Consider the following 13,639-nt stretch of genomic DNA (forward strand, 5'->3'; position numbering starts at 1 on the left):
TTTTTAAAATAGCATTTAATGAGTACAAATTTACAAAAGCAGTCATCCTTTACCATGGGGAAAACATACAAAAATAAAAGGTCTGTGAGCTTAAAAATTTTCCTAGAATACAGTGCAGTTTAGTCTAACTTTTTAAAAATTTTTTTATAGAGAACAGGTTGGACCTGTTAAAAGGTATACAGTTCACTATTTCCATCTGTTCCAAACTCATTCTTTCCAACCCTAGGTAAACTGGAGGAGTCAGCTGTGTTAGGAGGATCAAGTTGGTTTGATGGTTTGGGGAGAAAGGAGGTTGAGAAGGACAAGGGGAGGAAATTGGTTCTCTGGTCCACTGGTGGGGCTTGGAGCCATAGTGGTTGAGTCTAGGGTCAGGCTTGCCAAGGTCTTGTTATACCAAAACCATAATATATACATATTCTTCTACTTCTGGCATCATGGATAGCTTTTATTAACTACCCAGGTGGAACATTTTTACTAGGGTTATAAAAGTAGAGTTTTACTCTAGGTAGGTTTATTTATTTATTTATTTATTTATTTATTTATTTACCTAAGTGTGGCATTTTCTATTTTTAATGGTGAACTATGGCCCAATAAAAACTCGTTACCAAAGAGCATCATTAACCCCAGAGGCTTTCTTTACATCAGCCTGGGTGGTATTTAATTTTGAAGCAACCATTCTCTAGACAATGAGCAGGCTTCAACCCTGGAACACTTGGCTCTTTTGCACAAAATGGAGTGGATGAGTAGTGACATTTTCCCTGTCTTTCCCACTGATGCTCTAGGGTCAGCACTATACATCACAGCTCTGCTCAGTTTTCCAGGGTTTTTTTTTTTTGTAAACTTGCTCAGGTGGATCAAGGATAAATTAATGGAGCATGTGTTCTGTGTACCTTCTCAGTGAACACAAACTAATATAAAAAACAAAATTTATAAAAGGTATGATGAAACCAACACCCTCCTCCAATGCCAGTGGTATTGACAGGGTCAGTTTAGAAATAATTTGGCAATATATATCAAGTGCTGTTAAGAGTTTCTTAATTTTGTAATCCCAGTTCTTGGCAAGTATTCCAAGAAAATAATTGAAAATATGGAAAAAAGTAATAAGTGCTAAGATATTCTCTGAAATGTTATTTATTTTAGTAAAAAACATATATAACCTACATGTTTAATGCAGTGGTTAAATAAATGCCCATTTGATGAAATATATTGCAGCCACTAATAATATATGCATACCATGTAAGAGAATGAAACCACTGATATATTAAGTGAAAAAGGAAGGATGTAAAATTGAATATACAGTATAGATGAAACTATTTTCAAAAAGTTTTGTAGAGAAATATCCTGGATGGTGGGTGATGTTTTAATATGTTTTAATCATTTTGCATCATGTAGAATATATGATAATAAAAGTTTAAAAAAAAGAAAAATAGATGGCCTTTATAGAGCAGGCAGAAAAATGTCAATCTGAAAGCCTTTGGTTATTTCAGTTTGTGGGAAGAGGGTGCATGAGGCTCCTTCCAGCTCCATGCATGAGCCAGGAAGGCTAATCCTGCTGAAGGTCATCTTGGAAATGGCACTATCAGCACAAAAAACAAAGAAAACTGTCCTGCATTCCAGCAAAGATTTGAGAAGGAACCAAGTCTCATATTTCAGCTACAGTTCACACTTTTCTACTCTAAGATTTTATATAATTCTCTCTCATCTATGCATTGGTCAAACTTATACTTTCATTATTCATTTAATTTCACTGCTTAAAATTATAATAAGCACTGAAAATTTATAGAAGCCACTTTTTTATACTAGAAATTACTAGAAATCCATTTCATAGATGATTAGTATTGAACAATATTTGGAATATACTATTCACAAAGCATACCACCATACCTAAATCATACAAACCTAGTATAGTGCAACTTTACAAAATTTATTTAGCTTGCTATCTAAAATTCTGGCTTATTTCAACTTTTTGTGCAAGGGCTTTTATCAACCCTTCCTTGCTTATTGTACATTGAAAAAAATCCAAGTGGATATCTCTCCATTTGAACTCAATCTTCTCTATACCTATTCCTTGTAGAGGAAGGATCTTACGACAATGGTAATAGATTTGCATATATTCAACCCATGGGTTACTTCCCATCAATGGTGATATTTTCGTTGTGTTATGAAATAGTTCTCCACAGTACATATCCATGTTGGCAAAAGCAAAATCAAAGAGCACATTTAACTATAGAATTCACTATGGCTCTACTTAGGATCACCTTCATTTAAAAAGAACAGTAAGAAAAATTCTCATTTCTTTTACTTCATTTGGCCCTCCTTTTCAGACATACCTCAGAAAGCCTTTATCAGTGACCACCATCTTACTGTTTTCTTTTTCATTGCACTCAGCCCTTGAATCACAGAAGGAAGTTGCATGTATTTCCCCTGGATTTTGTAAGACATTAGGTCATGCATGTTGACCATAACAAAAAAACATTTTAGTGTGAAACCACAAAGCTCACTGTGATCTCAGCCCGCTGCCTCTGGGAAGAAGAGAGGCAGGGGCTTACATAGATTTATCACTAACCTGAGATTAAATGGTGTTCTATTCCTATCTGTCAATTTCTCAAAGGCAAGAGTTCCTTCTCTGTTAACAAACTTCAGGCCGTGGGGGGGAGAAAAATGCTTTCTTAACTATGCCCATTACATAGTCTTCTCTAAATATACAATACTATAGTTGAGAATCCAGGTGAATTGAACTTTGCTTTAAATATTGTCCATTTGATGTCGGTTTTGAGTTCCTCTCCCAGCCCTGGCGAATTTGTGTAAGGATCTTGTCTATACATGGCAGGATGAGGATGAACTTGATCACCAGCACGGTGCAGGGAATGATCAGTGCTATCACATAGGCTGAAGGAAGATACCATCTGAGACTTGAAGGACTGAGGAATCGCTTTCCACCATACACCATAGTGTGGGCTGTGCACAAGATCAGGGTCATATAACCCAGTTTGGACTACATAAGCAAGAAAAAATGTATATACATTAACACCATATTTACATTTTAAAGTGAAACACTCTAAGCCAATGAAGGATATTTATTAACACCCACAAACCTTTGACATCTGAAATATTTAGAACACTCTGCTAAGTACTGGAGAAGGCATTAACCCTCCTTTGGGATGGTAAATACTGCATTAAAAAAAAGATTGTGCTTACAAATGATATGGTGGTTTCATCCTTCTAAAAATTTTTATTCTTGAAGTATAGTTGGCATACAACATTGTATTAGTTTCAGGTGTACAACATCTTGATTCGACAATTCTATACATTTTGTACTGCTCACTACGATAAGTGTAGGCACTTGCTGTCACCATACAATGTTATTACACTATTATTGACTATATTCTCTGTGCTGTACTTTTATTCCAGGGATGGGCAACATAGGTGAAGGGGATTAAGTGGTGGTTTCATCTTAACCTGGCTGGATGGGAAAGTTTGCTAAGAGTAAACTCTTCTGGGTTAGAATAAATAATGCATCTTGGCTTCTTCCCCACTGGTAAAACTCTTTCCTTGATCAACTTTTCTGGAGGCCAGAGATGAATAAGACACAGTATGTCCTCAAGAAATACCGTATTAGTTTATGTTACTGACTAAAAGCAGATGCTAGCAAATTTCTATTGCGATAAAGAACAATTAGCAAACTTTACTTTTGTTTGCTTGTTTTGGCCTAAATTCTAAAGCTCAATGTTTATTTCTGTCTTAATGCCTTGACTAAAGGTGTTAACATGAGAAAATGTTGACTGCATTTGTTCTCTGGGAGAAACTGCAAGACTTTTGAAATTCGAAGAGTTTTATAAAATTGAAATCTCAGTTACTAATGGTCTTTTCTATTATTATACTGGTTCACAACAAGCATGCATCAGAATAATCTGGAAGGCTTTTTAAAACACATTGGTGGGCCACACCTCCAGAGTTTCTGATTCGTTAGATCTAGGTGGAGCACAGGGACTTGTGTCTCTAATAAGATCCCAGGTGATGCTGAGGTTCTAGGTACCACACTTTGAGTACTACTTGTCCGTAAGAATAGTAACTAACTGCCTTTAGTGAAATGTCTGGTGGTTGATTTGTGGGAAACAATTTCCTTCTTATAGACCAGTGTTGAGTCCGGCATGATAACAATCTAATACAGTTTGCTTTGATGGTTTTAAACTTGAGTTTAATATACGCCTTTTTGTATCAATATGTCCGTATGCTAAGGTTGATATTCAGAAGTAGAAATTTTGTCTTTGGGTTTCTCTTCATGTTGCGTCTAGCACATCCCTACACACAAAGTTTAATAGTGTTGGTATTTTTTACTCTCTACTCTTACCTGTGGCTCTGGGAGTAGGCAGTGGTCTTGGCAAGTGATGCCTAGCTAGGAAACGAAACTATTATGGTATGCCTTTTGGTACCAGAGTTCAGCATTTTCTCACTTGAACTTGGTACAGTTGCTATTTTTGTGACATTGCTAGTGAAGTGAAGAAGCAAAATGAAAATTTATTAATGGTATGAGAGAAAAATGAGAGTATTTGTAAAGCCAGACTTATTTTGCAATATAAAGGAGATTAAATCTTGAAGTTCTTACCTGGACAAATCGGAACTCTCTCCAGTTGACTGTGTTGCTAACTGATGGCAAGGAAGTGATTCCCAAGAGTACAAACAGGAAAAATCCAAGGATTCCCAAAGCTATATATGAATCATAAAGCCAGGCAGTAGAGGTGCTAAATGGATCTTCTGTCTTGGCCGTTGCCTAAGAAAAATTATAAGCAATTTTTAAAAATTATATATTTTTTACAAACTGCCCAAACGTTTAAGGGGACTAAAAAATACCTCTGCATGGTAAGTTTGCTCAAGGTAAATCGTATGTATTTCTTAATAATCACTTGAAAATAACTGTAGAGAAAAATACATTTGGAAATGATATTTCTCGGTAGAAAAAGTAATTGGTTCTGCTGGGACTTTATTATAATAGTTGACTCCAGGAGTCGTGTAGAAAGTTTTAATTGACCTTATAAATTCTAAAACAAAGTAAACATTTACTTAAACCTTCTTTACCATATGGCTTCTTGTTCCCCAAGCAAAACTTGATGTTCTCAAATGATTGTATCAGGATTCTGTTTTTCGGCTTTATATGCTGATTGTTCACACACACACAGTTTGGGTTCTTTCATGCTTATTTTTGTAGTAATATAGCATCAGGTCTGTCACACCACAGACTGAGAAAAATCAGGCCCTTAAAATGGGACTCTTACCCAAGAACTTCCCACGTATTTGTTAGGGAAATAATGTAGAGAAATCCACAGGAGTACTGTCAATGAGTTATCGACTCATAAACTTTGAGAATGCAGTAAGATTGATCAAAACCAATTATTTCCAAACTAGAATGGATGGATAGCACTTCCTCTGGGACTGCTTTAAGACTCTCCGAGCTGATTCTCTCTGAATTTTTGACTATGCAGAAAATAGTATTTGACATTTGCTCAGAATTGTTTAGTTTTCTAGTTATTGAGGACGGCTCTCTACAAGTCAAACATTAATGAAGTTATAAGCACCCTTTTGTGAATTTGTTTACCCTCCTGTGACACAGGTTTGAATAGCTCCCTTACTTAGGAGATGGTAGGTTTTGACTTCCAAAAGGAAGTAGCATGCATACAAATAGAAGCTTGAAAACGTATTGGTTTACATTTATTGACTGCACACCCCCCACCCCCGCAAGGAATTCAAGTAAGTGTTATTAGGTTTCCTGAGCCCCCAAATCTGTCAGTTTGCCAGTATCCCAGTGAGTCCTGGGAATACACATCTGGACCCAAGTGAACCTGGGAATCTAACTTTCATTCTCAGTAGTTGTATAAGGTCTCAACTGAATTCATTTAAAAAACAAAAACAAAAACAAAAAACAAAAAACAAAAAACAAAAAACAAAAAACCAAACCAAACCAACAACAACAAAAAAAGAGAACAACCACAACCTGACCAGAGCTCTAGTTACTTTAAAAAACAAAGATGCTTAGAAGAGTGATTTTCTATGATTGTGAAATGTAATATGATATAGCAGGCTTTCTCTTTGATTTAAGGAATTGGAGAATACAAATGAATAGAGATTTACCTGGGTAATGGTTCTGTTTTTCAGTGTCCATCGTACATAATAACGAATAGGAATCACAAGTGTGTAGAGGACATGAAGAAAGGCAAATCCTAGTGCTACCAAGCCAAGCTGCTTTCTGCAAAGCATCCAGTGGTCAAGCCAATCTGGGAATCGGCGGTATTTTGTACCTCGGTACAGTTGCAGAATGGCAGCAATAACACCAGGAAGGTAAACCAAGGCAAGCAATGTAAGTGCTGCTATCGGAAAGATACGATTTGGAATGGAAATAGCCAAGCGAAATGTGCTATCTTTCTTGCCATTAACATAAGGGTAGATTATGTCTCTTATAACAGAGTAGAAAAAGAAGAAGATACACAGGATAGCAGACAGATAGAAGGGGAACTTCCACATTGGAAATAGATGCAGGGGGTAGTTTTCAATTTCTTTGGCTGCCATGAGAGATCCTTGATCCAATGGAGTAAGTCCAAGAGTACGAACCATATCCATCACTCTTTGCTTGGCTTTGCTATCATTTCCGCAGACAAACACCTGGGTTAAGAATAATTAATTAATAAATAATTAAATACTACTTATTCTTTCTTTAAAAATTACTTTGAAATTCTATATAAGCACCATGCAGAACAAGGACATGCTTTTCAAACAAGGATGACGAAGCAACATGTTTTAAACTTGCACACATGTGCTGGATGGTTAAGTACCAGGGTTCAAGTTGAGAGTGGTTTTAAGCATATCATACTGATACAATAGGACTTGGCTCTCCACAGGGTGGATGGTTTGATTTTTCTTCTGTATTCATGGGTGCTACATCACTTATGGATTTCTTTTCATCTCAGTGAATACATGGAACCAGTTTCATACAATGTAATGGGAATGGAAAGGATAACCATCAACAATCTGTGTTGTTTTTTCGTACTTACATGAGGCCTCTGGAGCCTGACACCATCGGGTTCCAACAAACTAAAAGCTGAAGGTGCTGACAATGGGAAATAAGTCACAACAATTGACTACTTTACTTGGTTAAACCCAAGAAATTTATCCATGGCACGTATTAGCAAACAGAAATGTTTAGTGGATATTTTATTTTGGAATTCTATTTTGGCATCTTTGAGTTAAGTGCACATTAAAACATTCACTTTTTTTTTTAAGATTTTATTTATTTATTTGAGAGAGAGAGACAGAGACAGAGATAGTGAGAGAGAGCACGAGCAGGGAGGAGAGGGAGAAGGAGGCTCCCCGCTGAGCAAGGAGCCCAATGTAGGGCTCAATCCCAGGACCCTGGGATCATGATCTGAGCTGAAGGCAGATGCTTAACTGACTGAACCACCCAGGCATCCCAACACATTCACTTTTTAAAGACTGAGTGTCAGTTAATCATTTACTCTTACCTGCCGACTTGCATCCAGTGCTCCTGACTGGAGAGCCCAGGCAGAGATGGTGTTAAATGCTTTCACTATGTGGGCTCCAGGCACCAACTGAGCAAGGTACTCTGCATTAGATTCTGGATACTGATTGATTTTGAGGTTGTTGCTGATGTCGACCAATATTTTTCCTTTGAGCACCTCAGTGAGTTCCTTGAGAAAATCATAATGCTCTCTGTGGACTGCTATGATTACGATGTCCGATTTCTGGGCTGCTTCTGAATAGCTGAAGACCTCTGCACCGCTGGGCAGCAAACTGGATTTGTGTGGGTTTCTACTTCCAAAAACAATAGAATAATCACACTGGAGCATTTTAAGTGCCAGTGATCTTCCAAAATCTCCAGTTCCAAAAATACATACAGTCTCTTGGTTTTCTGAAGAATTCATAGTAGAAGGAAATGCATCTGTAGTTTTTTCCATGACTGGAAGAGAATAACAGAAATAGCCAATGAAATGTGAATGCTTAACATGGAAAAAATATTGTCATATATATTATCATATGTGTCTGATTGAACAAAATCACTGGTCAAAAACTTCTGTTTGATAAAGAGACACAGTGAAAAACCAGGACACTTATTGGTGGATGCTTTAAACTCCAGATATGTGTTGCAATGATACTGCCTTTGTCCAACATTGAACAGTTCCAAGTGTTCTCAGAGCAAAATCTCGCAAAGGATGCGCTAGTAAGAAAACTGTACAGCAATTTACCTATGTTTCATGATACAAAAAATCCTAAATAAAACATTAGCAAACAGAATCTAGCAGCTTGTAAAGAGAATATGCACAGTGATCAAATGGGGATTATTCTAGGAATGGAAAGATGAGTTCTGTAAATTCAATATTCAATCTATTAATTAAATTCAATATTCAATCTATTAATTAAATTCAATATATTAATATAGCTTACTGTATTAGAAGATTTAAGGAGAAAAATACAATCATATTTGTGTATGCTAAATGGGCATGTGTTAAAATTTGACATTTATTTTTGACTCATAGTAAAAAAGGAACAGATAGGTATTTCCTTAACATACAATCTCTCTAAACCTAAAATCTAGTATCTAACTTTAAAAGAGAATTATCAAAAACAAAAAGATTACTAGAAACAATCCCAATAAAGTTATAAGCCAGACGACCATAAGGCAGAAGAACATATCTGCTTTGACCACTTTAGTTATTATTGTTTAGAAATTCTAGGTAACACAACTAGATCACAGAAAAAAATTTGAAATATAGAAATTCACAAGGGGTTGTGGATATTGAAACTATAGTCTTGGAAAACTCAAGAAAGTCAACTGAAGAAGCACCATACATATAAAATCAATCCAACATCTTGTTTAGGAACCCAATTAATATCAATATTCTTCACATACTAAAAAAAATTAGTTTGAAGATTTAATAGAAGAAGGGGTCCTACTTAAAGCTGCAACAAAATAGAGAAAATATTTAAGAATAAGCTAAACAAGATAACAAGACAGGTACAAGATATATCTAAAGAAAAATGTAAAATTCCCTTAAGACCCAGAGAAGATTTATGTAAATGGAAAGGTACAGCATGTTCCTGGATGGGCAGGCTCATGTGCAGATGCCTGTTTTCCCTGATTTAATCTCTAAATTCTGAAAAACAAAGTAATGACGAGGGGGTAAGTTCTATTAAATATTATAAAGCTAAAAAATGAAATAATATGGCAGTGTCACAGGAATAGAAAATGTTCAGTGAAATAGAGTAAAAAAATACAGAAATTGACATAGGCACATACAATAAAGATGTTATCTCAAGTCAGTGAGAAGAAGATGGATTATTCAGGAGCAAATATTGGGATTACTAAATAGCCAATTGGAAGAAAAAGTTGAATCTATACGTCATACTCCCCTCCAAGATAATTTTAAATTTATTAAGTTATGTATGTATGTATGTATCTATCTATCTATTTAAGTAAAACTATAATAAAACTAGAAGGAACCATGGAGAATTCTTTTATAACTTTAGAGGGAAAAGGCCCTTTTCCTATCCCACAAATCTCTGAAACCACTAAAGACTAGAGGGATAAATAAAAATGCAAAGTATCTCTCTCAACCTAAAAATCTAGTATCCAACTTAAAAGTAAAAATTGTCATGTATATTACATAAAACTGTGATTACATAAAAATAAATAATACCTGCAAAGCAGAAACTACTGTAAGCAAAGTCAGCAGATCATCAACAAACAGCAAAAAATATTTTTAACTACTACAAATTAAAAAAATAATTGCCCAATAGAAAATCAGGCAAAGGATATAAGTTGACTTTCATCTTAAGCTGATATAACATAGTAAAAAAAATCTTAATCTTATCAAAAATAAAAGAAATGCAAGTTAAAACTAAACTGAAATACTGTTATAAAGCATGTGAGTTACTTTTTAAAAGCTTTTGAAATTTAAATTAAAAACAAACCAAATAAAAGTTCTCAAAGTTCCTACAGTCCAATAAGATAATTTAGGTTATTTTGGAGAATATTATTTTTCCTTTCAGTAATGAATTTTTCTCAAAAAATTATTTATTTTAAATAACATTTATTATTTAGTGTAAATTTTCAGTTAACCTTTTCCTTTCTTTTCTTTTTTGGGTCTGTTTGTTCAGTAACACATCCCTGGTGCTAACAAGAGCACTGACTATGATGGACGAGGCACTTCTTGACAAAATTTGTTGAGTGATATTAGAAAGATGGAATGTAGGTGTTGGAAGAAGCTGTTTGCTCTGTGTGCCAGGCACAGTGTGGGGCACATAATGAAGAGGAAGTTGAGTGATTAAAGTGTAACCCCTGGGAAGAATAAGGGAGAAGGAGAGAAGTCGGGAGGCTGTTGTAAAGATATTGCTTCTTTCATCCGAATGGGTTTAAAGGAACCCTCAGTGAATTTGCTGTGGAATTTTAAACCAGATGTAGTCACTATTCAGTTCTTACATGGTGGATTTCCTGCCAATTGTAGAGCAGAGGAAGCTTGCACTTTTTTAATGTGATTTCAGAAATTTGCCCTTTCCATTGCCCTTTCCATTCTATGGAAAATACTTATATTCTTACCTGAACTTACCCAAAGGTGTGTACCTGTATCACAAGCAGACCATTTAGAGCTTTGTAGGTCGTGAGAAGTCATTGGAAGAAATGGACAGGAAATATAAGACTTTCCTGTACTTCTACAGAAACTTTTTGAATAATTGAATTCATCACCACAACTGAATCATTTTTAGAACTAGCTGGAGACTGGTATCCTAACCTGAGTCAGAGAAGGGCATGAACATATGTGGAGGAGGACCTGAAGATGATACAGGGCCTCTTATATGGAAACACAGCGGGGCCTTTGGGAAATTCCTCATAGCATCTACAAATGCAAACTAGTTTAACAATTTACAATGTAAATTGCTAAATTTATAATATAAGTTGCTAATCAGTTAACACCAGTTGTTAGAACTCAAACTGGTAAATGATGCTTTGATTATGGTGAAAGTATTCAAAGAATGACAAGTTGGCTGGCTATCCTCACACTTTTTATCCAGTGTTTCTCCCTCATATATTATTTTTCTCTCTCTTATATTCAGATGAATATTTGCAAGCAAAATACAGATTTGATAAGGTTACCAGTGTCCTGTAATGAGATGAATGATATCTTTATTGACATATTTTCACTCGGCTTATGTTAATCATTGCAAAGAGTGAGTGATTCCAGACTCTATTTTGACAATTTGGCTACTACCTTAATTTATTCTAACCTGTCATAAACTTTAAAAAAAATGGAGATATTAACTAAACAGCACTATTTTTTTGTTCCAACTCTTAGTAGCACTATCAGCTTGGTAAGTTACTCAAACTCTTGGTGTCTCAGTTTCATCATCTTTCAAATGAAAGATTGATAGTACCTATTTTGGAGACTTTGTGAGGATTAAATGAATTAATGTATCTATTTTTTTCTTAGGGAGGGAGAGAGAGAGAAAGAAAGGGAGATGGTGCGGGGTTGGGGGGGGGGAAGAGAGAATCCCAAGCAGGTTCCACATCCAGCATGGAGCCCCATGAGGGGCTGGATCTCACAATCTTGAGATCATGACCTGAGCCAAAACCAAGAGTCAGATGCTTAACTGAATGAGCCACCCAGGTGCCCCATGAATCAATGTATCTTAAAACAGAGACATAGTAAATGCTCAGTAAATTGGCTATCATTAACAGATTATTCAAATAATCTAGTGATTTTCTATTTTCCAATCTATTGATTACCTAATTAATGTAACCTTTATATAAATTCTATAAAATAAGGGTTAATTATGCTTCTATAATTGATTATTGGAAATATATAAAATTTATCTGAAATAGCATTCAATAATTCTTAAGAAGTTTCTGCTTTCCCCTCTCACTTCTTATAAATAAAACCCTATATGAAATGGCTTTAGAACATGAGTTTATTAAAACACAGATGTATAAATAGGTCAAGTGTGAATTTCTCTCATTTGTAATTCTTACTCATTTTATATTTCTTTCTTAAAATTCAGCTTGGCAATCCAGTGTAACACACTTGGGCTGTTACATCAACCATTGAAATTATTTTCACTTTCTTAAACTTTCAGAGACATCACTGGGCAAATTGTAGATACAAAGACAGTAAAGAGAAATTAAAATATCACTGATTGACTTAGAAAGAAATACAGTCATTCCATTAGGCAATTAATTACTCCTTATCAAATTACAGAAGTTCTACGGTTGATAATTGTGTTGGTCACATCTTGAGCTCCTCTTCAAATCCTCTGGGTTCTATTTCCAGTTATTGGGCAGTAATGGAGCTCTGCTGAACTTCCACTGCCTAACAGAGGCTCGCTTTGGGGATCCACATTTTGTATCTCCTGATTATTGTCCTGAGGCCTCTCTGATACCTGTATCTGCTTCGCATTCATGTTTGTATGACCCATGGGGCTACCATAGCCAATGGGGGTTGGGACTCCGTGAATAAGTGCTTACCCTTTCATCTTCTGGCACTCAGTTCTGACACATTTTATAAGGCTCCTCAGAAAGTCCCAGTGGAACAGAACACCATTCCTCTGTAGGGGTGGCCAACTTAATGTTCTCTCCTTCGATCTTTCTCACGCTCCTGGTTTATGCCCCTTGCCCCTCACTCCTGCTCCTTGGAATCACTTCCCTGGTAAACTATCTGCATGCAAAGCTTTGTCACTGGCTCTAATTACAAATCAACCCAGGATAATGCAACATTTTGATTATTATTATTTTTTCTAGAAAAAGAAAAATGATCAGACCTCAGGTTCCCATAACCGGGATGATGAAATTACATGTAAAAAATAAAAAGTTAGTCATTGTTTGGAAGAATTTCATTCTGAACTCTTGGAAAAAATTCTAATAATAGGAGTTCATAAAAATGAGATGTATGCATAATCGAAACCACAAGGGATTTCAAGCTGAGGGTTCATTTTACAGTATGTACTATATAAAAAAGGAAGTTACGCCTATTTCAGACTATTTGTAATTCAGAATAGCTCCTATGTGTAAACATGAATTTATGGAAGGAGTAAGATTTCTTATGCAATGACTTAAAAAGTTTCCTAATCTTATTTTACTCTTAGATGTAGAAGAAGGAATAAAGAAAATAAGAAAGGTGGAACACAGGAAGCAGTTATTAAGGGAGAGGGGGGTTCAGATAGTTAAAACAGAACATGGTGATTTCTTTTTCCTTCTGCTCTTTACAGACCTCAGTTCTGTAACAGGAAACACAACGAGAATACTGCCTGGATTGGAAAATCTCCAGGACCGATTTTGCATCTCCCAGAGAGGCTTCTCGAGAGGAGGGTCAAGATAGGTAAAGTGATCGCACCGGGTGTTCATATAGATTAAGAGGTTGGTAACCAACAGCACAGATGCAAAGATGGCGAAGATGAGCTTGAAGTGCCATGGGAGCAGCAGCCAGAGAAGCGTGTGTGTGTGTGTGTGTGTGTGTGTGTGTGTGTGTGCACATGTGTGAGGGGCGTAAGAGGGGGAAGCAGGTGTCGGTCATGTAGATCCCACCCCATCGGTCTGCAGATCCCACCCCAGGCCTGGGGAACCTGAGGCGGCATTCTTCTGGGA

General features: G+C 36.0%; 1 protein-coding gene across 2 annotated transcripts in view; it reads right to left on the bottom strand.

Annotated features, from left to right (window-relative positions):
- STEAP4 (STEAP4 metalloreductase) overlaps positions 1 to 13,639 on the bottom strand; it is a 25,043-nt gene continuing 11,404 nt past the window's right edge. Inside the window, exons 2-5 of one of the 2 annotated variants that reach the window (XM_026505104.4) lie at positions 7,512 to 7,966; positions 6,127 to 6,654; positions 4,607 to 4,771; positions 1 to 2,995 (exon numbers count right to left, since the gene is read on the bottom strand). In XM_026505104.4, coding sequence (XP_026360889.2) covers positions 2,711 to 2,995; positions 4,607 to 4,771; positions 6,127 to 6,654; positions 7,512 to 7,964 — 1,431 coding nt within the window. In that variant the 5' untranslated portion in view covers positions 7,965 to 7,966 and the 3' untranslated portion in view covers positions 1 to 2,710. The remainder of the gene's footprint in view (positions 2,996 to 4,606; positions 4,772 to 6,126; positions 6,655 to 7,511; positions 7,967 to 13,639) is intronic. The other variant, XM_026505112.4, reaches the window with a different exon arrangement.

Source organism: Ursus arctos, unplaced genomic scaffold, assembly GCF_023065955.2.
Source record: "Ursus arctos isolate Adak ecotype North America unplaced genomic scaffold, UrsArc2.0 scaffold_3, whole genome shotgun sequence".
Taxonomy (NCBI): domain Eukaryota; kingdom Metazoa; phylum Chordata; class Mammalia; order Carnivora; family Ursidae; genus Ursus; species Ursus arctos.